At 44.7% G+C, this 24,727-nt stretch overlaps 1 protein-coding gene across 2 annotated transcripts in view; it reads right to left on the bottom strand.

The window, feature by feature from the left end:
- Positions 1–3,800: 3,800 nt before the first annotated feature.
- Positions 3,801–24,727, bottom strand: part of CAPN6 (calpain 6) — a 325,901-nt gene continuing 304,974 nt past the window's right edge. For both annotated transcript variants that reach the window (XM_063141867.1, XM_063141866.1), the window contains 7 exons: positions 21,241–21,318; positions 18,544–18,739; positions 17,450–17,572; positions 16,982–17,184; positions 12,987–13,108; positions 8,542–8,678; positions 3,801–7,622 (listed from right to left, as the gene is read on the bottom strand). In XM_063141867.1, coding sequence (XP_062997937.1) covers positions 7,440–7,622; positions 8,542–8,678; positions 12,987–13,108; positions 16,982–17,184; positions 17,450–17,572; positions 18,544–18,739; positions 21,241–21,318 — 1,042 coding nt within the window. In that variant the 3' untranslated portion in view covers positions 3,801–7,439. The remainder of the gene's footprint in view (positions 7,623–8,541; positions 8,679–12,986; positions 13,109–16,981; positions 17,185–17,449; positions 17,573–18,543; positions 18,740–21,240; positions 21,319–24,727) is intronic.

Below are 24,727 nucleotides of genomic sequence, written 5' to 3'. Positions count from 1 at the left end.
TCTAAACAAGACAACTGAAATACAATTGCTCAGGTAACTGGGCAGAGAATGAACGGTGGAGCAAGATTGCCATTTTGTGGTCACATACGGTCATTACAGCTGTGTATTCAGGGAAGTGATTTGTGCTTTAGACAAAGCTGTGTGTGTTTGTGTCTGTGTGTGTGTCTGTCTGTGTGTATGTGTGTGTGTTATGGGATTCTTTGCTACAACAGACTAATATTGCTCTTTGCTTAAGGTAGCAAAACGTTTTGGGATGACCCTGAGAAAAAGTTGTGGAGTAAAGGAAGGAATCCTAATTTTAAGAACAATGTTATGGCACAATGACTTGCCAATTATGTCCAGGGTAGAAGCCCTTCAAACGTTTGATCAAATTCCAACCAAGTATAGTTCACTATATAAATTCTTTCTGCCTAACACAACTTATATATGCTATCCAGCTTTTCTTAACTTTCTTTCATTAGATAGTAAGTGTCTACTTAGGCTGTTTTCCTCTAGCTGTTCCAGAAGCATATCAGCAATAGACTAAGAATTATAACTAGTGAGTTCTTTTATTTCTTTGTTTATATTATATTGTTACTATGAATGTTCTTTTCTGTTGCCATTTTTTTTTAAAAAAATCCAAAATAAAACAACATTTCATCAGAAATAAAAGCTCTCTCATGACTTCATGACTGCAATCTTTATGGCTAGAGCTTTTGGAAGCAACCCTTGCATCCCTTGTCAAATATAAGTGAACCACCCAGGGAGCTTCAGCTGTTGGGCAGTATAGAAATGCAAATAATAATAATAATAATAATAATAATAATAATAATAATAATAATAATAATAATAATAATTGTACTTATTATTTGTGTGGGCCCATTCTGCAGACTATGTCAGTATGCCAGTGACTGGTGGGATGGGTGTTGGTGGTGCACTTACACGTGATTGAGCCAACTCATGACATTAATGCTTTTATGCAATGGTGCATACATGGACATCTTCCACAGACAAATGTGGATATCCATGGCTAACAATGTCATTAGGGATGTATGAGAAATTCGTTTCAGTTCAGATGTGGTCAGGATTTTGTCCGGTTTGCACCTTCTGGACTGAACATGGACTTGGACGCTATCTGCAGTTAATGTCCATACATTTCTGAGCTTGCAGCTTGATTTACGGAGCAAAAAAAAAAATCAAATAAAAATGTGTCAACAGCATGTGTGTACATTTGAAAAATGCAGATGTAAAAAGATGCATAGTTTTGAAAATGCACACAAATGCGTGTTAAGTAATGGGAGAAGAATGTATACATTTCAAAGCACATACATGAATGTAAGCTCATCAAAGGCATCTTGAAAAGAATGTGATGGCAATGAATGATAAGGAAATTAGTCCATGCTAAATGAACAGAGTTATGAAACGAAAACTAAGCCTTGTACATCAGGAGTGGATATTGCGTGGTTCTCCAGATGTTGCTGGACTCCAACTCCTATCTGCCCCAGCCAGCATGGCCAATGTTCAGGAATAATGGTACCTGCAGTCCAACAACATCTGGATGGCACAACCTGACTGACGAACCCTGCAAATCTTCTGAGCATAGTTCCGTAAGTCAGCTCTGCCTGTATCTCCTCCTGTATCACTGTGCTGAGGGTGGCCAGGCCACTTCTACATTGCCAAAAAGCAGGACGTGCATTGCCACAAAAGGTGACACCCATTTGCTCATGTATATGTAGGCATTTAGAAATAGCAGCTTAAATTTACATGGAAGTTCAATACAGCTCGGAGAGTGGCAACCATGGAGAGGGCCTTTTCAGCGGTGGCCCCTCAATTCTGGAATGATCTCCCTGACGAGGCTTGCCTGGCGCCAACGTTGTTATCCTTTCGGCGCCAGGTCAGGACTTTTCTCTTCTCCCAGGCATTTAACAGCATATGCAGTGTTTTTTAATTGACCCCAGAATAGTTGTTTTTAAATTGATATTGTTTGTTTTTGTAGTATTTTATGCTTTTTATGGTTTTAAATTAAATGTTCACTGTTTTTAACTTCTGTAAACTGCCCAGAGAACTTCGGCTATGGGGCAGAATATAAATGTAATAAATAAATAAAATAAAATAAAATAAAATAAAATAAAGGACCTATCCAAAGTGCCCCACACCTTGAATAGTTCCTTTAGAGATTTGACTGGTTCTGACCGAGACTTGGAGCGGATATGCCACCCCACTGACATCAGAGCCACCAGCCACCACTGGCTAGGAGACAGGAATGCAAGTGCAGCTTCAACTGTGCCTTGCAAATCATCAGCACGCCAATGAGCAGCAAGAAGCAGAAGCACCGAGAGGTCAGCAGCAAGTCAATTCAGATTAGCATGTACAAGCCAATGAGGACAAAAATAGAGTTAATCTACCAGCTTGAGCCTCTAAATATGGCAAATCAGAAGTGATTTGGCTTTCATGCATGCCGAGGAAATTGGAGCAAATTAATGTAAATATTTAAATCCGTGTCCCCGCTTTATTGGATTTATTTCCGTTATGATGTCAGGGAGGGGACCTCTGGAGGAGGTGAATGCCAACTAGCTGTAATACAATAAAATCCCAAATCAGGATCATTTGAACATTCGTCTTGCCAGGCCCCCAAACCATTAAAATAAGACTCTGTGCAGAAATGGAGACCCTCAGAGCCAAACGTAGCTCATTGGCCCTATGGCAGGGTGCCAGGTCTCAGGATTTGATAGAATAGTAGAGTTGGAAGGGACCTACAAGGCCATCGAGTCCAACCCCCTGCTCAATGCAGGAATCCACCTTAAAGCATCCCTGACAGATGGCTGCCCAGCTGCCTCTTGAAGACCTCTAGTGTGGGAGAGCCCACAACCTATCCAAAGGCCTCCAGTGTGTGAGAGCCAGTGTGGTGTAGTGGCTAAGGTGTTGGACCGGGAGTCGGGAGATCCGGGTTCTAGTCCCCACTTGGCCATGGAAACCCACTGGGTGACATTGGGCCAGTCACAGACTTTTAGCCCAACCTACCTCACAGGGTTGTTGTTGTTCTTGTTAGGATAACATGGGGAGGAGGAGGATTACGTATGCTGCCTTGGAGTTGCTTGGAGGAAAAAAGGCGGGATATAAATGTAATAAATAATAATAATAACCTCCCTAGGGAATTGGTTCCATTGTCATACTGCCCTAACAGTGAGGAAGTTTTTCCTGATGTCTAGCCAGAATCTGGCTTCCTGTAACTTGAGTCTATTATTCCGTGTCCTGAACTCTGGGATGATCGAGAAGAGATCACAAGGACTTTGAAACAAATTGAAGCCACAGTCGGCGAACTTCAGCTGCAATGAGCTGAACGTGTTGTAAGGTGCTTAATTTTGTGCAAATTGCATCTGTGAAAACACACCAAAGGATGAAACCAGGAACAACCCTCAAGGTGCTTTTCAACAACAAGTGAACGGGGATTCATAAAGCAAGGCTAGGGCACTTCAAACCCAGCAGCCAAATGTGGCTCTTCTGTGCTCCTTATCTAGGGAGCCCCGCCCCCTGGCTCCACCCCTTTCCCACCAGACAATTATCCTTTGGTGGTTTCCCGGATTTCCTGCATTCCAAATGTCTCTCTTAAAGCTTAGTTACCAGCAGTAATAGGTTTACACTACAATATGCTGAGGTCTGTGCGTTTTCTGTTTTGTTTTTGTAATGTGGACTGCGAGACCCAAAATTCAGTCTGAAAGAGATTCCCAACCGCTGAATGATAGACTGTTTCTTGTGGGTTGTAATCCTTCTAGTCTTACTATCTTTCTCAAGGGCGACTGAGAGGTAGACACCAATGCAGGCCAAACTAAACCCATATTGAAATCAGATAGCAAAGAGCGTGATGCAGTGCAGACGAGATAGAATTTATTTATTCATTTTTGCATTACTAAACCACCCATCCGCTGAGATTCTATGGACGATTTACAAGACCATAAAATAGAATTACATAGTAAAATGTAATACAAAACCATATGTTGAAAAAAGGATAAAACTGAAGTAGTAACTAAAACAGAAGTGAACAGCAGAACAAAGGTCTAAAAATGCACTAACACAACACAGTCTAAAAAGCCTGGAAAATAAAAAGGCCTCCACTTGGTGCTGAGATGACCATAATGTAGGGTCAGGAAAGCCCCTCTGGGGAGAAGATTCCGCAACTAGGGTGCCACGACTGAAAAAGCCTCTCCTTAGTATCCACCTGCCTTAATTCATTCGGAGGTGGCACTTTGAAGGCGGGCCACTGAAGATCATCTGAGGGCCATCCTCGTGCAATGTGGACAAGGTATGTATGGAAGGAAATGGCCCTTCAGGTAACCTGGCCCCAAGCCTGAAGGGTTTTGAAAGTGAGTACTAGAATGTTGAAATTGGTCCAGATATGGAGTGGCAGCTAGGATAGATCCTAAAGCAGTAGAACAATATATGACCACGTTGGCCAGTCTCCGTTAAAAACTTTGCTGCACTATTTTGGACCAGCTGACATTTCCAGACCATTTTCAAAGCAGCCCCATGTAGCACTAATCCAGGTGAGAGGTTACCAGAGCCTGGATAACTAGCTAGGCTATCTCTGCCCAGATAGGGATCGTAGCTGGAATTTCACCCTAAGCTGTTAAAAGGTGCTCCATGTCACCAAGGCTGCCTGTGCATCCAGTGACAGTGCTGGATCTAACAGCATCCCCAAATGAGAAATGTCAGATTTCATTTTAAAAAAAGAACATTCAAAGTGTCTTCATGCTCGTCCTGTGCTGAAATGGTCACCACCCCTGAGCTCCCATAACTCAGGATCCAAGAATCATGAGAACCTGCCACCTCAGCTTGATACTGTGGCCTGCCAGAAACCTCCCCACATTTTGATGGCCTCAAATAAATTTCAGAAATGGGAGAGTTTATCAGTTCCCTGATGAGTCGCCCTATATGGCTAGCAGGTTGGTTCAGAGTATTAGAGGGAAGGATGTCCAGATTTTCTGAAATCCATCCCATGAGTGTTTTGTGGATTGTGTGGTATAATTTGTCCTGGTGTCTCTTCACAGAAGGCTCAGAATTATAACATAGTCGTGGACCCTAGCCAAACACCACTAGTCAGGGCTAACCACCCTGTTATTGTGAAAGAATGGTTACAAAAACTAGAACAAAAGCTTTGAATGGGCAACACCAAGGCCGAGAATGCTGCATGAACCTAACAGTTGGCCAAAATGGAAATGAACAGGCAATGAATAAGGAAAACAAGAATAACCACCCATAGGATCATAGAATAGTAGAGTTGGAAGGGGCCTCTAAGGCCATCAACGCCAATCCCCTGCTCAGTGCAGGAATCCACCTTAAAGCATCCCTGATAGATGCCTGTCCAGCTGCCTCTTGAAAGCCTCTAGTGTGGGAGAGCCCACAACCTCCCAAAGTTATTGGTTCTATTGCTGTGCTGCTTGAGCCCGTTATTCCGTGTTCTGCACTTTGGGAGGATCGAGAAGAGATCCTGGCCCTCCTCTGTGTGACAACCTTTCAAGTATTTGAAGAGCACTATCATGTCTCCCCTTAATCTTCTCTTCTCCACCCAAACTCCCACACATGTGTTTTGCTGGTTCCACAGGCAACCACCAAGGCGGGACACCCAAGGCAACACTTAGCTTGGTCAGATGAAATGAATCGTAATGTTATGCGTTGTTACTATAAAAGCCCACAACTCATAACAATAGCATCAGGATACTGAACAGAACATTTCCATACTATTTCTGGAAATCTACCCCCCCACACACACACACACCTAATGGACATGTTAACAGAACAAAGACTAATAGCCCCCAAAAGAACTATGGCAACAGGAAAAAGGTACAATTATTCTGTTAGTCTTCACATGTGGCTTCACATTATATATTTTTTTACCAAAGGCCTTGAGAAACTGGGCTTGCCAATACATCCACATCAACATCCAGAAAACAGTCATACTTAAAACGTGTTCAATAGTCAGGAACTTTCTGAATCGGTAAAAGACAGCATGACTTGGCAAAGCCCTTCATGTTCATCTAGAAAACCCGCGAGCAAAGAGATAATAATAGCCTGCCCCCCTGCCAGGGCTCTTGTAAAGAGAATATATGTGAAGTATTCTGAACTTATAAAATGCATTATATAAAGGTTGTATTACTACTATTACTAGAATATATTGTATGAAGTCTCCTGCCTGCTAACACATTGCTTTTGACCACAGGAGCGAAAGTGTAAAGAGTACAGACATTTGCTTCTCTACATATGTACCGTTAGCTTTTCTAACCCTTTTTAACTGTCAGGGAGCTCTGCTAAATTAAGCAATTAAGCTGGTTCAGTTGGAAGGTAAATGACGTTTGCCAGTGTGGATGTGAGCCTCTGGTTCTATTTGCCAAACTGCAAAACAGGAATCGCAAGCTTTGCGTGTAGCGTTCGTGAATTTTGATCCTCTCGTCATGGGATTTGTCCTCCTACGTGTCAAAATACAGCAGCTACTTTGACTGTTGCAGGGATATTTAATGAGGCAAAGAAAAGGCATTAGGGGTTAGCAGCAGTGGCAGCAACAGAGCGATTAATGACAATCAGAGCGTGGCATTTATATATGAGTCCCCCCCCCCCAAAAAAAACCCAGTTCCACTGAATCAATATGCGAAGTCTTGGTTGTGGAAGTCCCACCCATCCCCATGAAATTTCAATTTTCTAACAAAAATGACCCCAAAGGCACCAAAGGTCTATCTGGGGGCCACTTTTGTGGGCAAAGCTGAAGGCCTCGTGTGGCGCAGAGCAGTAAAGCAGCAGTTTCTGCAGCTGAAACTCTCCCCACGGCCTGAGTTCGATCCCAGCGGAAGCTGGTTTCAGGCAGCCAGCTCGGGTTGACTCAACCTTCCATCCTCCCGAGGTCGGTAAAATGAGTACCCAGCTAGGTGGGGGAAAGGTAATAACGGCCGGGGAAGGCAACGGCAAACCACCCCGCTACAAGGCCTGCCAAGAAAACGTCAGTGAAAGCTGGTGTCCCTCCAAGAGTAAGTAATGACTCAGTGCTTGCATGAGAGGTTCTTTTCCTTTCCTGAAGGCAAAGGGTCAGGACCAAAGGAAAAAGGGCTGAGTGGAAAATCCAAAAACAAAGAAAACGCCAGCAGATTTTAAGCTTAAAGCTCGCACTGTCGGTAACTAAGCCTTAAGGAGAGGAGTCACTGTACAAAAGATGGGAAATCATGAAATGAGTGGTGGGTGGGGAAAAGGAGGTGGAACCATGGGATGGACTCTTGCTTTGTTCCCTCCTGTCCTCTCTTTTGAGCAATTTCTTGTTGCTCAGGTAGAATCCAGCCGCAACAACCCACGAAGGCTATTTTTAAAGCCATTCAGGCCGACGTGCCGATCAACGTTCTCACTTCATTCCCACTGAGGAGACAAGCGACGTCCCTTGCTGCGAAGTGACAGCCTCGTCTGGGCCTGTCAGCCTTCGCTGTTCATAGCTCCGCAAGGGCATCACTGGAAAGGACCTTGACGGTGACGCAACCTGGCATCTCGTCTGCTTCGCGCCTGCCTCTCCCCCGGAGTCGGAGCTTCTGAACTCCTCTGAGGTCATCTGGTGAGGCTGTCATCTGAACTTGTCCCAGGAACCGGTTGCTCAAGATCTTGCTATGCCAAACCTAGAGAGGATGGAAAGGAAACAGAAATCATTGCTGGCCAACGGCCTGGCCCTTCCCTTCCCCTGGCTAAGCCCAACATCAGAGGAACTTGAGGTCTTCCCTTGCTTTGTCCTTGGTGGGCTTTGCACATCACTTTGCATACATTACATGAGGATGAAAAGAGGCACCCCTAACAGGAGTGCACAGAATCATAGAATCATAGAATAGCAGAGATGGAAGGGACCTAGAAGGCCATCGAGTCCAACCCCCCTGCTCAATGCAGGAATCCACCCCAAAGCATACTTGACAGATGGCTGTCCAGCTGCCTCTTGAAGGCCTCTAGTGTGGGAGAGCCCACAACCTCCCTAGGTAACTGATTCCATTGTCGCACTGCTCTAACAGTCAGGAAGTTTTTCCTGATGTCCAGCCGGAATCTGGCTTCCTTTAACTTGAGCCCATTATTCCATGTCCTGCACTCTGGGAGGATCGAGAAGAGATCCTGGCCCTCCTCTGTGTGACAACCTTTCAAGTATTTGAAGAGTGCTACCATGTCTCCCCTCAATCTTCTCTTCTCCAGGCTAAACACGCCCAGTTCTTTCAGTCTCTCTTCATAGGGCTTTGTTTCCAGACCCCTGATCATCCTGGTTGAAGCAGGAGATGGTTCATATTTGAATAAATGCACACAAATTAGGTTATTCCCTTTTATGTGCACAAATTAGGAAAGCAGGAAATTTCTTTCACAGGATCGATTCAGTTTATTGGGGAAATGTGCACAAATTGAACTGGGAATTTGACGCGAGATGATTGTGAGCACATGTTTGACAAGTGAAGATTTTTAGCAGAAACGTGCTCGCACTCACCTTCTGAACTTTGAATGAAGCACACTCACGTGTTTTGTGAGTGAAAATGAAATACATCCCTATGGAAGAATATCTCTTACCTGGACAGTAATAGGACGCCGAATGTTTCTTCGGTAGAAAATGGCTTGTGTATTGAACACAGCATTGACTGTGCCTTTCTGCACGGGAGACCGGACTTTCCTGTTCTCACACTCGATGATTACATAGGGATTTGCTCCTGGAAAAATATTATTATTGAATCATACTTTTCTCTCTACAGTCGAGCAATAGGACCAACCAAAAGAACCTGTCCAAAGGTCCATCTACTCCAGCTTTCTGTTCCCAACATTGGACAACCAGAGGCCTCTGGGATGTCCACAAACATGAGCACAATTTAGCACCCTCTTATTCATATTACCCAGTAATGAGTATTCAGATGCGTCTGCCTCTTATAATGCATCGGCATGTCGAACAGCCATTGGTAACCTTATCTTCCATGAATGTGTCTATTCTCCATTTAAAATAGGGATGTTGTGAGCATCTGGCTGGGGGTTGAGGCGTGGCAATTTATCACCAGCTAAACCTGAATCACAATTCTCATATGTCCCATGAGTCAAGGCTCAAGTTCTTTTGCAACGTGTGTGTAGAACCAGGTTCTGGAACGTAGCCTAGAGGAACCCTACAAAGCCGCCATTCCTAGGAGTGGTTTCAGGAGCAGAGACAAAAGGAATGGGGAAAGGAGTGTCCTCTTTTATGTACAAATACAACCAACAACAGATGCTCATTTTGCAAGTCAAAAGCTCAGCGACCTTCAGCCCATGAGAAGGTCAGTGAAGGCAAAAGCATGAACTAACTTTGGACAATGTCTGTAAATGCTGCAGTGGTAGCAGGGCTTAGCAGCAACAGCCCAACACAAGCCTCTCCTTGCCCTGCTCATTTTCCTCTTGAGCACGCATATTGAACAGGCCTCACCCGAGAGGAGGAAGAAAGCCCTCGCTCAGAATTCCTGGCTGAGTTTCTTGCCAGGGCCTCTTGCCTTATTGCTTAGTATTGATTAGACCGGAGGATGTCACGGCTCATTGGCTTGGAATTGGATTTTTTTTTTTTTTTTGCACTCTGAAGAGAGGGAGGGGGTGGGTGGGTGGTTCTTGGTTAACTGCCAGGGGAGATGGGCAAGACCTCAAGCTGGGCACTGCTTCTGCCCTCCGATGGATGAGCCTTCACCAAATACTGTATGACATGACACCCTTTCCATGCATAAATACTTGGCAGAGATGTGGTCATGGTGGCATCACATGGAAACAGAGTAGGGCCTTTTCAGAGAAGCTTTTTTTTGGGGGGGTGCATTCCAGAGGTGAGTGGGGCTGAAGGCAAAGAGGATGTGAGGGGGAATCGGGTCAAAAAGGAGGTCAGGCCAAAAATAAAGAAAAAATATACGAGTATATTGTACCTTCAAGCACTTCCTGCCAGTAATTAAGCCTTGGAAGATATCAGTCTTTTAGAATGAGCGGGTGTGTGCATGTGACAAAATTGGGGAAACCATGAAATGAGCGGTGGTTGGGGAAAAGGGGGTGAGGCCAAGGAAGGGGGCATCTGGGGAATGATTTGGCTCCCTGAAATAGAGGGGGATGAGATGGTTTGGTATTTTGAATAATACACAATTGTACACTAAGGTGTCCGGCATTGGTTTCTGCCTTCACCTCGATCCGTTCCACGATGCTCCACTGCTCCACGATCCTCTTCGCCTCCGCCTTAAGGGGAGGCGAAGCAACCCGATCCGCTTCTGCTTCTCCGGTCCGAGGGGAAGCGGAGCACAGCCCTACTTATTATCTTAAAATTAACTGACTGAAAGTTTAGTTTGTTCATTGGTGGCAGGGCAGCGCAAGGGCGGCGGCGTTGGGATCCATATATATACAGTCACAGTTGCACTGATTGCCTTTCAATGCTCACGTCAATCTTCTTCAACAGCCTGAACACACTGGAACACTTTCAAGAACCAGAGCTTGCTTGGAAATCTTTGCTAACAAATATTGGCAATCCGTTTCCTCCAAAGTCTCCAACAAAGATTCAACATTAAAATGCCGTCTTCAGTGTAGCATCCCCTGTGCCTGCTTACCCTACCCTGTGCCTGTTTGCATTCTCTTCCCCTCCTTATTGTTTTACTATGATTTTATTAGATTGTAAGCCTATGTGGCAGGGTCTTGCTATTTACTGTTTTACTCTGTACAGCACCATGTACACTGATGGTGCTATATAAATAATAATAATAATAATAATAATAATAATAATAACAACAATAATAATTTCATTCGTGCAAAATATTTAGATGTAGATCTAATCATATCAATCCATTGACTGAATAGTTTTATATAGTTTAGGGTGGGGGAACCTGTAATCCTCCAGATGCTGTCAGACCCCCTCCCATCATCCCAACCACTGGGCATGCTGGATGGGGTTAATGGAGGTTGGAGTCCAACATAATCTGGAGATCCACCCTTGATGTAGATCAACTGAAAAAACTGCAGAGTTTCTATATTTCTTACCATGCAGCAAATGGGAATGATCTGGTGCGACTCAGCACAGTTAAATTCCTTTGAATTGCATATGGAATGGCCCTTCGACTCACGCAGGTTAGTTTTAAACCTTGTGGATCCAGAGATTATAAACTGCATGTGTAATTCATGGGGATTCAAACGCAGACTTTTAAGAGCTAAACACTCAAAGCTTTGGGTCTGGATGAACAAATCTTTCAGTTTTAGTTTCTCCTACATAATTTTTTTTAAAAAAATAATCTCAAGGGTTTTTTGGGTGTGTCCCGAATAGGGAGAACTTTGTGAATTTGGGTAAATTCTTATCAAAAACTAGGGACGTATGAGAAATTTGTTTCAGTTCATTTTTGATCAGGAGGCGTTAGTAGAAAGGATCAGGTGATGTGAAAGACTTCTGTTTTTGATCCCATGGAGAGCTGTGGATAACACTAGGCTCGATGGAGAAATAGCTCGATCTGGTCTAGACAGCATCCTATGACTAATCACGTTGATCAGATGAATGGCGAAAACCACCCAGAATAAAACCGGGAGGCTTCAAACAACGAAAGACATGGCACAAGAGTGAACAAGCAAGCAGCAGAGGGCGCTGCTTGACTTTTAAGGGAATATCTATCTGTTGTGTGTACAGTTTACGAGGAGTTGGAGACCATCCTCAAGAGGGAACGTAAGAACAATGGTGCTTGGTCAGACCAAAGCCCTTTCTAATCCATCATTCTGTTCCCACAGTGGTCAGCCAGTGGCCTCTGGGAAACTCACAAGTAGAACGTGAGTTCAACAGCACCCTCCTACTTGTGTTCCCCAGCAACTGACATACAGAGGGTGAATGCTGGACATAATACATTGCCGTCATGACCAGTAGCCAGTGGATTCAGACAGACAATCAGCTGGTGCCTCATCTGTATAATGATATATTTAGCACACAGAGCCCATCTCTCCCCAGCAGTTACAACATGCACATTCTCAAATGTCTAACACTGGAAGAGGCAGTGCACTGTATGCTAGTTTGGACAATTCAGATGGCCATATAATCATTGCGTCCATTACATCAACTTGTGGCTTTCCAGATATTTTGGACTGCAAGTCCCATCAGCCGTAGTAAGCATAGACAATGGTGAGGGATGGTAGGGGCTGTAGGCTAAAACATCTGGAGGGCCACAGGTTGCCCACACGAAAACCAGAGGGGAATGAATCCAAGTTTAGACAACCAAAAATGGTTAGAATCAAGGCTGTGCACGGACCCCCCGAACCGCTTCGTGGTCCAATCCGGAACTTTCGGATCGAGCCGATCCGCTTCGGGTTGATCCTACCCTCCCCCGCTCCGCAAGGCGACATCCAGAGGGGCGGATCGAGATTTTGCCCCCCTTCCATACTTACTTGCCTCCGCGGTGGACGGCGGAGTTTTTGACCAAGCTCATATACAATTATATATTGCAAGTTTGTTAATGTTTGATATTTACATTGTGTTATATACTGTAACCTATTGGGTTTGCACGAAATAATCAAATACCATGAAATGTGTATGAACATGATATATAAAAAAACTTCTTATAAATAAGCTGTTTACGTAATATATTTGCTATTTGTTGGTTTATACGTGGCTTGGTGCTTGTGCACTCTTGTTTGGTTCTGAGGTCCTTAAACAGGCCATGAATAGGGATGTATCTACAAGGCAGAATTCAGTCCATCTGAAACCAATTTTTGAGGTCAACTTTAGCCATTAAATTTCCAATTGCAACATTTGGATATTGGCTGCATTCTATGGTGTTTTTTTCCCCCCCCTTCATTTCTGCTCTGTGTTATTTGCTGAGACAATGGGAAACCAATCTTCCTAACGAGATTCTCTGCATTCCTTAACCTTAGCTACCCTCCTCTTCTTATCAAGAGCTAAGTATTTCCAGAGATAAAGGGAAACTGAATTTTAATATTCAGGTAATATGAATAATTGACTGTCTCACGAGAAAATGGCAAAGACCTTTGGATTAACCCTTTGCACTTACCACCATGACTGTCTTGACTTTGGAGATCCTCCACCGAGTGGATTTTAATTTGAGACACCCTCCGAGGGACACCAAAGAGCATATCCAGGCAAGTTAGCCTAGGTTTATACATTTTGAGTTCTCTGAAACATCAAGATTGAACATAGCATCAGATGGAATAGAAAGGGAGGTGTAGAACTACCAGGCTTCATATGGAATATTTCATTTTATCTCTGTTAGCCATTGTAAAACCAGCTATGATGACAATACTGGATAATAAATAATACTGTGTAGGGATGTTTCATTTCAGTTCATGTTGAATAGGGGTGTGCACGGACCCCCCGCTCCGCTTCACTTGCAGATCTGCCATTTTCCGGATCGGGCCGCTCCGCCCCGCCCCCGCTCCGCCCACTTCCGCTCCGCTCCGCCCGGAGCTCCGGATCCGGATCCGGAGCTCCGTTTCCCCCCCCCATAGGCTTGCATTGAAAGCTAAAAAATTATACAACTTTTTTTCTGTTCAAGTTAGAAACCTCATGTTTGGCACCATGACACCTCATGGGGATATACACACGCATGCCAAGTTTCAAAGCAATCCCATCATCCCCTGATTTTTGGCGAATTTTTGAAAATCGGGCACCCCACACACAACATCCCTGCGAGGTGGGCAGGGGAGGAGGGAGGGAAGGCAGGCAGGCATGCAGCTGGCATTTCTGGGGGCATAAGGAAGTGAGCCAAGGATAAGCCAGTAATGCATATAAAATGGAATAAATCAATCAATAAACAAAGGAGGGGTGGAATTAAAAGCAGCAGTGTTGCTCAATAAACAACAAGAAGAACTTTTTTTAAAAGGCTATATCTGTCTTTTACCAGCAATAGGGGGACGTGCCCGGGGGAGGGGGAAGTAGCTGCCAGTTCAAGACACTGACAGCCACAGCTCCGAGAAGAAGTAAAACGCTCACTTCGACTCAGAACAGGCATTGCTCCACCACTGAAAAGTGACCATTCACTTCAACTCATGATAGGCATTGCTCCACCATTTTACTCTCTTTGGAAGGCTCTATGGCCTTCCAGTGCAGGAGAGAGTGGGGCACGTCCACGATGAGATGCCCTAGGGGAGCTCATCCCCTTGCACCACATCGATTCAGTTGTTCACCAAGGTTAGGGTGGGGAGCAGTGCTGTGTTTCTATCTCTTATTCTTGGCTTAGTATATGATTTCAGGTTGTGTTTGTGCATTTGGTGGGGCTACTGTGTTAAAAAACACGGGGAAAAGCCCATTCAGATGAAGAAAGAGAAGTTTCCCAGAATCCCAAGTTACCTGTTTTGCCTATGCCCTCCTCCAACTTTGGGATCATCATGACCGGGAGCTGACTCTGCCCCTCAGCCCTTTGAAAAAGGTATTTTTCCCGCCGATTTTTTAAAAACTTCTAGCGCGCGACCCGTACGATGCAGAAAGTTGAGAGTGGTCTCAAAATGACCCCCATCCACGACTCTCTGTGCACAAGAATTTTCAGAATGATAGCTTAAACCCCCCCCCCCCAGTTATCCCCGATTCTTTCCCTCAATGCAATCCTATGGGCGAAAAGCCGAAAACGCAGTTTGAGCCGTGCGGTTGACCCGATTTTCACAAAAACATTGCACGTGAACCACAGCACGCAGAAAGTTGAGAGTAGTCTCAAAATGACCCCCATCCATGACTCTCTGAGCACAAGAATTTCCAGAGCGATAGCTTCAAAAACAACGTAGTTATGCGCGATTATTTGCCGCAATGCAATCCTATGGCGAAATGTTTTCAAGATGGCAACCGGAGCGCTCCGCCTGAACTCGGAGCTCCGAAAAATGGTCGCTTCTCTTCGCCTTGCTTCTAGGGGGTCCACGGTCCGCTCCTACTCCGCCTCTGGGTAAGGCGGAGCAGGCCAATCCGCTACTGCTTCTACGCTCCTAATCGGAGCGGAGCACATCCCTAATGTTGAACTTAGAGAATTTCTTTTTCAAAGTTTGTATGAAAATCCATTTCTCTTAATATATCAGATTTTTGTAAGCTTTTTTGCCTTATGTGCACATTTCTGCATGCAATTTCCCAAACATGTTTATAAGCATGATGTTCCTTAAGAGTATGTGAACTTCCCAGAAAGCTTTAGCTATTGGATGGAATAGAAATGGAATGGAATGGAATGACTAAATAAATAAATAAATGTGTAAAGGGAAAAGATGACAGACAGAATGAGCCCCTAAAGTGTCCCACGTAGGGATGGGTAAACTTATCACATCCCACCTTGAAGCCATTTGTCAAACCCTTGCCAGCTGCCTCATCTTGCTTGAAGTGGATGGTGAGCTGCTGTGTGGTCCACGAGTACGTGGCGAGTGGTGCGTGGCATCCTGCTCCCTAACTCAGGCACCACTTTGTGGAAAATGGCGGCTCGCCCTTTTACATTAAGGGTACTTTTGCTCAAATGGCAGTCACTCATAGGCCCATTTATGCAACATTACAGGTGTAAATGGTCCATTTATGCTGTCATGTTGTGTAAATGAGCCCATTTACTGACCCTCTGAATAAAAGCACGAACCATCACTTTCCTCAAAATGGCAGTTTGGTAAAGCAGCAGGACCGCCGCACTGGGCCTGACTCAGCACACACTGAGTTGGGCAAACAGGGAGTCTGCAGACTGGCATCGAGTGGGTGGGTGTGGCCTGGTGAGAAATTGCTGAGTCATGAGCTCCAGCTGGGCACCTGCGACATCCCTAGTCCCAAACAGCGGTTTTGGAAAGCAGTCGTTTTGCAAAAGAGAAACACTTCCTGGAATTGGAGCAGCTGGTGTGTGCATGTTGTGTGTGCGTTTTCACACACAAACAGATACATGGGGATACACACACACACACATGCACACATCATGTGAAATGAGGCGCTTCTCAGGGGCACCTTCCCTCCCTTTTGTGAAAGGGTGCAAAGGGGCTTAATAGAGGGAAGGGAGTGAACGCATCTCCAATGACGAGGCAGTTGGCATGCTCTGTGGCACTGGGGTATACGTCCATGCATGCGTCCCATTGATGGGAATACAACGCAGAGGAAAGAGAATAGGTGCAAAGATGCATGGGCAAGTGCATGAATTAAAGGCTGTGGGGAGGCCCTAGACCTTTTTGGGGGGACTGAAATGGCAATGAAAGTGAGCTCCACAAATAAATGGGTACAGTGCCATTCAGAGGTCCTCATGCATCTTTCCTATTCCCCATAATTCTTTATGTTCTTTATATAAAACAGCTTTAATAATAATATAATTATATTATATAATTATATTATATATAATAATTATATTATAATAATTATAATAATTATATTATTAAATAATAATAATAATACATTTATTTCTTACCCACCTCTCTATTTTGATCGAGATTTATTTATTTATTTATTTATTACATTTTTATAACGCCCAATAGCTGAAGCTCTCTGGGCAGTTCACAAACAGCTATTTTATACATAAAATACTGATTAAAAATCATAGTTTACATTGTTAAAACATCCTAAAAAAATCCTAAAAGCATCCTAAAATTCCACTGGATAGTGGAAGAGATCCGTTTTTATAGCTTGCTTAAATGATAAAAGATTATTAAGTTGATGAATCTCCTCCGGCAGGCCATTCCACAGTCTGGGAGCAGCAGAAGAAAAGGTCCTCTGGGTAATAGTTGTCAGCCTTGTTTTGGCTGGCTGAAGGAAGTTCTTCCCAGAGGACCTGAGTGTGTGGGGCGGATTGTATGGGAGAAGGCGATCCTGCAGGTAGCCTGGGCCCAAACCATGTAGGGCTTTAAAGGTTATAACCAACACTTTATACTTTGCCCGGAAACTAATTGGCAGCCAGTGAAGAGATTTTAAAAGTGGTGTAATGTGGTCACCCCTAGGTGAACTGGTGACCAGCCCAGCTAGTGTAATCTATGCAATATTTGGAAGATATGCACATGCCTGGAAGCAGCAATGAAGAGAGAAAGGAAAATATCCCATCTCCTATATAAGTACCAGTACCTGAGCTCTGATGGCACATCTGTGAACATCCTCAGAATGAACTCATCTTCAATGCCAGGACTGAAGGTGGTTGGGATCAGGACATATCTGCCTTTCTTGAGAAGCACCTTCAAATATATCATGCGATTGTCAATGTACGTGGAAGTGACAACCTTCTCTTGAATTTGCAGTGAAGGCATTCGGTATTTTCTGTTGTCCTCCACCTAGAGTTGGAAAGTAGACGTAGGCATAACTTGTTCTCCAGTCACATCCTACCATGGCTAGGCAAACATGGTGTGGCATCTGTTAGACTTCCAACATTTGTGTTGGATTGCACCCAAGATCTACTGTTCACAGTGTATTTGAGAAAGTGGCAGTAGAGTAAGCTAGCACAACACCTGCTAGATTAGTATAAACATAATTAAAAGAGAAATTTGGAGGCTTTAGGCTGTTCCTGAATTAGGTTAGACCTGCAACGTGGACACCTACCTTGAAGATTTCAAAGCCCATCGAGAAGTGATAGCCTGTCCCTTCTTTCTTGTGAATGCGTTTGTCCTTCTGCTGCAGCGAGATCAACACTTTGTCCTCAGCCTTCTTGACGTCAAAGACATACTGAAAGAAAAGGAAGAAGAGCTGAGCGGCTGCAAATGACAGCTCTTGTCAAGTCTAGAAAAATGGACGGTCAACAAAGGACTTCAGTAGTGCTTGTAACAAAATTCCTGTGCAGGATGATGGTCATTCCACAAACAAATGTATCAGTTTTATGGAAAACATCGCGTTCTCACAACTAGCAATGCAAAGCCTTCCCCCTTCTGGTCCCCTCCATATATGCTGGATCCCAACTCCCAAAATTCTTAGCCATATCCACATAGATCAAATCCATTTCAGACTTTATTTTAGCCCTGCCCAGTTGAACTGTATACAGACAAGGGGAGGGCATTCCACAACCAGGGTGCCACAGGAGAGAAAGCCCTCTCCCATGTCCTACCATATGTCTCGCTTTGGTGGGATACAGCAGAGGCTCCTGCAAAGGATCTCAAATGGAACATATGGAATGGAACATATTGTCATAAAGGCAGTTCATGCTTCATGTACCTTTAAAATGGGCCTAAGCAGGAAAGCTGTCTGTGGAGAACCAAATCCAGAAAGCCAGAGATTCTTCTGGAAATAAGAAGGCCTCTGGAGTGGAGTGGAGTTTCAAGGCCTAGTTTGTGTCCAAAAGAAGAATCCCAAGAAAGCATCTGCCCTCTCGGAGAAATAACCTGCTTGGCTAAGCTGCTGGAGTAGACCAAAAAGCTACATATCATGGGTGAACATAGGCAAAATTGAGATGGACTGGTAGCAGGCTGATACATTTATAGCAATTCAGCTGCTGCCAACTGGTTGTGGTGAAAAAAGGTGAAGTGGAAAAGCTAGCTGGGGGTAACATTTGTCTCCTGCCTCCCCACCCCCTTCCCAAATTCCAATTTGAAAACTCTAGCAGGAGAACTATCATCTCAGCTTTCCTACTGATGTGTAATTAATGTCACCTTAGTGTTAGGGTTACACTGAGGCAGAAAATCCAAGCGTAAATATGCTCCAACCTGTGGGTTTTGTAAAAAGGTGTCTTTGTTATTTGAACATCCCCCGGAGCGGTTTAACAGAGGGTCTGGGTTCTTGGTCCACCGACCACGCATCATTTTCTTTTCCCAAGTCTTATGGATGCTAAAATGGGATGTGTTCACAATCCGACAGATATCAACGTCAGTGAAGTTTTTGCACCAGTCTTCAAATGTCATCCTGACCCAGGAGCAGAAGAAAGACACAATTTAATTTACAGTCAGTGACTGTAAATCTACAGCCCATCTGCTGGTCCAGATGTCAGCTGCTACAAAATCACTAGGCTAAAAATCCTCTTTATCTCCCATTTCCCCCCATAACCCTTTTCACCTCCTCCTCAGGATCTGGTGATATGCACCTCAGGTGTTTAGGAATATCAAAAGGCTTATATGTAGCCACAGAAATCATTTCAGGGGCAGTATCTGACCAGTGTTCAAAATTCTGTCCCATGTGAAGCTCAACCTAAATAAGGCAAGCACGTGAGGTGAAGGCGTGGTCAAGCTCTGCTCCGTCACGTTTGACACTCTCAACTCATGGAGGGCCACTGTCCAAAGAAGAGAGTCTCCTCTATCCACATTTGCCTTATTCAAGTTGGGAATGCTTGAATAGGTCTTTAGAGTGACCATCAAGCACAGCATGGGGCTATGTAAAGAGAAATAAGGTGTAGGTTTCATTGTTATTGGCTGCAGTCCCTTCATGGATGGGACCAGGTTTAGAAGGAAAGGAACCTCTCGTGCAAGCACTTGAGTCATTGCTGACTCCTAGAGGGACGCCTGCTTTTGCTGACGTTTTCTTGGCAAACTTTGTAGCGGGGTGGTTTGCCGTTGCCTTCCCCAGTCGCAGTTCCCTTTCCCCCAGCTAGCTGAGTACTCATTTTACCGACCTTGGAAGGATGGAAGGCTGAGTTGACCTGAGCCGGCTGGCTAAGAACCAGCTTCTGCTGGGATCGAACTCAGGCCGTGGGGAGAGTTTCGGCTGCAGTAACTGCCGCTTACCACTCTGCGCCACACGAGGTTGGGACCAGGTTTAGCAACTGCTTTATTGATATCGCTGATTGTACCCTTCGACTTTTTCCTATATAACTACATGACTGGGATTATAGTGGAAAGTAAAGCGCTGCATATGTGGTGAAGAACACTGAGAGCCAAAGGAACTTTAGGAGCCAAAGGTGCCTGGGTCTGTTTTTTTGGCTCATCATTTGTAAAGTTGTTACAGTGGTTTTAAATGTATGTACATTTTGCACGTTTTTGTGGTTTTTAATTTTTGTATATTGTTTTAAGATGTTTTTATCTTATGTGGACCGCCCAGAGAGCTTTGGCTAAGAGGCGGTATACAAATGCAATAAAATAAATAAATAAATAAATAAATAAATAAATGGAATATTGGGAGCAAAACTCATTGTTTCTTCTCACCAAGCAGCTGCATAGAGAGAAGGGGAGTCTAGCCCTTTGCCTTCTCCAGGCCTATCCCCTGCCCCTACTAAAACTATTAGGCATGGAAAGAAAAATTAACAGGAATTTTTACATTTCCCCCCTTGTGAGTGATAGCAGCTTAGAGACTAATTCCCATCGCCCCAAGACTGCTTTTAAAGAAACAAAATGTGAGGCGCTCCAATACTGGAACATCTAGTTTGGCAAAGAGAGAGAGAGAGAGAGAAGAGGCAGACAGACAGAAACTTGGGGGTGGCTAGAAATATCAAAGAGGAAACAAGAATGAGGTGGGCGGAGAGGTGAGAGGAAAAAGAGTCATGGTAATATTTCCATGGAGGGTAGATAGCAGAGCTGGTGCGAAAAGATTTGGCATGAGATCCTTTGCTCCAAATGACAGCCCAGGTAGATGCGATGGCCAGGAGTGCCCCTTCCTACAGTCAGAAGACCTAAAGATGGTCGTGCACGCGCTGGTAACTTCGAGGCTCGACTTCTGCAATGCGCTCTACATAGGGCTACCTTTGTGCCTAGTCAGGAAACTTCAACTAGTTCAAAGTATGGCAGCCAGGCTGGTCACCGGTACACCTAGGGGGACCACATTACACCAGTTTTAAAATCTCTTCACTGGCTGCCAATTAGTTTCCGGGTGAAGTATTAAGTGTTGGTTATCACCTTTAAAGCCCTACACAGTTTGGGTCCAGGCTACCTGTGGGATTGCCTTCTCCCGTATAATCCGCCCCACACACTCAGGTCCTCTGGGAAGAATCTACTTCAGCTAGCAAGGACTAGATTAACAACCGTTACCCAGAGGACCTTCTCTTCTGCTGCTCCCAGACTATGGAATGGCCTGCTGGAGAAGACTCGTCAGCTTGACAATCTTTTAGCATTCAAGAAAGCTATCAAGACTGATCTCTTCTGGCAGGCCTATCCAGTAGAATTTTAGGATGCTTTTAGTATGCTTTTAGGATGTTTTTAACAGTGTATACTATGTTTTTAATCAGTATTTTATGTATTTTATGCTTGCTGTTGTTCCCCGCCTCAATCCAATCAGAGAGGCAGGTAAGAAATATATTATTATTATTATTATTATTATTATTATTATTATTATTATTATTATTATTATTTGAAAAGGGGGTGCCCAGACTTGAAGCTGGCCCATTGCCCAAATCTCCCCACCTGCCTATGAAAAGTTATGGGCCTTTCACCACAGGACACCATCCGTGCTTCACCAGTGACCCAGCTGCCTTTGCTCACCAGAACTCTCCATCGTTTTCAATAGTGAGTCCTAATTTCTCGCGTTCAGCTTTGCTCACTTTTTTCCATTCCTCTGACCTAGAGGGGAGGAGAGAGAGAAAAAGAAGAAGGGAGGATTTGTTCAATTGAATATCCCTATTCGTTCATACTGTGAAGGTCTGAGGCCTACGGAGGCAAACTAAAATAAAAAGTCAGGCCTTAAGAGGCCTGGGGGTTTTCTGTTGGGGTCAAAATTTTATTGCTTTTGTCCAACAGTCTATGCACACCAAGAGAAAGAAGCAAAAAAGAAATACCAAAGTTAAACATAATGCGTATGACACATAATACACAAAATTTAAAAATATAAAAATAACCTGTCACTGGTCAATAAGTGATATCGTGTAAATCAAATGCAATCATTGCCGTTGGAATTGATGCCTATCTCTGCTATGTATTTTTTTCTATTCTTCTTGGCAGCAGCGGCAAAGAGAGCTGTGCGTCAGGTCCCATATTTATCCATGTCTACTAGGAGATAAAAAAAATCATATCCAGAGGACTTTGGCAAGAGCAGTTTTCAATCAAGGGTGTCACTAACCATTCCCGTGGGTGAAGCCAGAATTGTCTGGAGTGTCACTCACCCCATATCTGCAGGCTAAACCCCACATTACTGGGAGGGGAAGGTAAGGAAGGTGGGCCTCTTAAGGAGGCAATCTAACCATAAGTTAGATTGTGAACCGCCCAGAGAGCTTCAGCTATTGGGCGGTATAGGAATGTAATAAATAAATTAAATAAATAAATAAGAGTCTCTCAAGAGGTCCAGGACATAGAAGGAACCCTGAAACATACAAACACATGAATTGGCCATCTGCTTGGCCACATCGCTCATCCACAAAGGGCCTTGCTAGACCCAGTCGGCAGGGAGGCGGGGCGACGGCGCGCTAACTTTAGTGCACGCCGCCCTGCCTCCTAGACGCACGACACGCAGGGACTGCGGAAGCCCTGCAGCGTCGGCCATTTTTTTTGTTAATGGGGCCACATGCGCCCCGAAGCCTCCAGAGAAGTTAGGTGGTTTTTTTTTAATTAAGCCCCCACCCTTTTTAAAATTAAGCCCCCTACCCCCTGCCCACTCTTTCCCCTCCCTCCCTCCCCGTCCCCATCCCCTGTGTCGCCCTCTGCCATCCCTCCCCATCTCCCGTGTCGCCCTCCGCCATCCCTCCCTGTCCCGTGTCGCCCTCCGCCATCCCTCCCCGTCTCCCGTGTCACCCTCCGCCATCCCCCTCTCCTGCCGGTCCAGCCTTCCCCCCTATCTCCCCCCCCCCCGGGATCCCCCCGGCCCGATGGGCACAGCGCTCGTATGAGCGCTGTGCCCAGTCCGTGGCTTTTCTCGGCTACTCGCGAGTAAGCAAGTAGCCGCAAAAAGCCACGGACCTTGCTAGATGTTCCGCAGCCCCGGCCTCAGGCCGGGCTGCCAAAAAGGCGAGCCATAAGCGACTTCGCTTATGGCGCGTTAGGGGAGGCTTCAGCGTGGCCTGACCTCGGATTCCCCTGTGCGTCATCTGGATGCACAGCAGGGAAACCGGGCCTCACAGCACGCTAAGGCCTCATCTATCAAGACCCAAAGTCTCTGATAAAGGTCTTTCTCAGCCCACCTGCCCATAATCATGGCATTTTTCCAGATGGGGCAAAGCTGCACAGCAGTTTGTAGTTGTAATTCATGTGCACTGTCACAACACATCTGTGCACTTTCCTTGTGCATGCTCTTTGTTGCTGAGCGTCATATTCCATGGCATTTAGGAGCCTACACAGAGTAGTAGAAGATCCTGGGAATTGAACAGCACTAATACAGAGGAGTGTTTCATTCAGGAAGTATCACAAAGACCAACAAAACTTAATTTGGAGAGAGGGATAAAACAAGCAACACCTAGGAACAAGAGGTGGGGGCGAACAAATGCTGGGTCTACATATGTAGCAGAAAGAGGAGGTAGAATGGATTGTACCACTTCTGCCTGCAGGTGTGGGGGTGGGGGTACATTTCCTTTAAATGTTCCACTGATAAATCTGTACACAAAACTAGCACAGCAGGGCATGGGCTAAGACAGATCTGGGCCCCTTGATGTCTTAGCTTCATATCTTCAGGGAGAATTTGTCAAACGTGATTCCCTCACCTGTAGTTTAAATTGGCTCAGCCTTTTCTATCATCTCAATATTCTACCACCTGATTCTTCTCCACGTATAGACTGGGCCTATAGTTAAACTTCCTTAACCAACTTTCCCCCCAAAAGTTGCCTCTTGTTGTTAGAGTCTTGTTGTTAGAGCGGAGAGTATGACTAAGAAATCATGCAGTAATTATTTTTGCCATTTGAGGGAAACCCGTTCCAACTTCGATGGAATCTACGTGGAAGTTCATGACTGTTTTTGTCTTGAATAAAGAGCATGTTTTGTACAAATGGAACCGTCATGTTCCCGTTCGCTTCAGGCTATCTCAGGACTTGCAGGAAGTTGGAAGATCTTCCACAAAATGAGAGCCATCTTCACATTGAACCAAAGGCTGGAGCTGTTGCAAGAACTACTAAGAGATAACACAGACGTGCTTCCAGCACTTAGGGAAGATCACCAACCCACCCACACAGTATTACCACGATCACGTGCAAGTGTTACCAGAAGAGCTAAAGGGATGAGATAAATGCTGCACATGCATAGTACACCTGATAGATATTTTAAATGTCTGTAATCTGAACTTTACAGCAAATTCATAAAACGCTGGTGATAAATGCTGCAGATGCATAGCACACCAGACAGAAATGTCTGCCAATTTGAAAAGCCTTCAGAATTAGGGGGAAACACACACACAATTAAACTTAGGCAATACAGCAGTGCAGCTGTGGTGGGACTTGCTTCCTGAACCACTGAAACTATGCAGACCTTTGTCATTTGGTATTTGTAAGGATGGAACTAGTGACGCCACGAAAGTTTGTAATTACTTTTCTCTCTGGTCATCTTCACTTGTTTAATAAAGCTCACCTTTTTAGTGGGCCTGGACCAGCATTTTACAAATCCGCTGTAAAGTTCCGAACTGATTGTGAGCTTCTGAACATGCACAGTCTTTCTTGAAACCGTGCTCTTTCTGTCCATGCACTGAGTTGGTTGGATTAACACTTTTCTTCCTGATGATGATGTCACTCCACCCCACAACCAATCACATCAGCAAAGTCTCTTTTTTGGCACAGTTTAGGAATACTGAAGATTAAACCATGCCAGAGGGTGATATAGTTGCATGTGATGTTGCATTCAGAGAGGGAGGCCTGGTTTGCTGGTGGTATTTCAGAGAACAATATGTCATCTGTTCACCCTGTTCTATTTAGGGATGTCAGAGAAAGCCATTGGGGGAATTGTCCTAGGTTTGATGCCTAGACTTCAATCCAGTTCCCACTGCGGTGCCCAACTTGGCCTGCAGCGACTCAGGCCAGTTTCTGAAAAAAATTGGGACATTTTGCACATTTCTCCCTTC

Source organism: Elgaria multicarinata, chromosome 15 (assembly GCF_023053635.1).
Source record: "Elgaria multicarinata webbii isolate HBS135686 ecotype San Diego chromosome 15, rElgMul1.1.pri, whole genome shotgun sequence".
In the NCBI taxonomy this organism is placed as follows: domain Eukaryota; kingdom Metazoa; phylum Chordata; class Lepidosauria; order Squamata; family Anguidae; genus Elgaria; species Elgaria multicarinata.
This window is presented reverse-complemented; position numbering and strand designations above follow the sequence as displayed.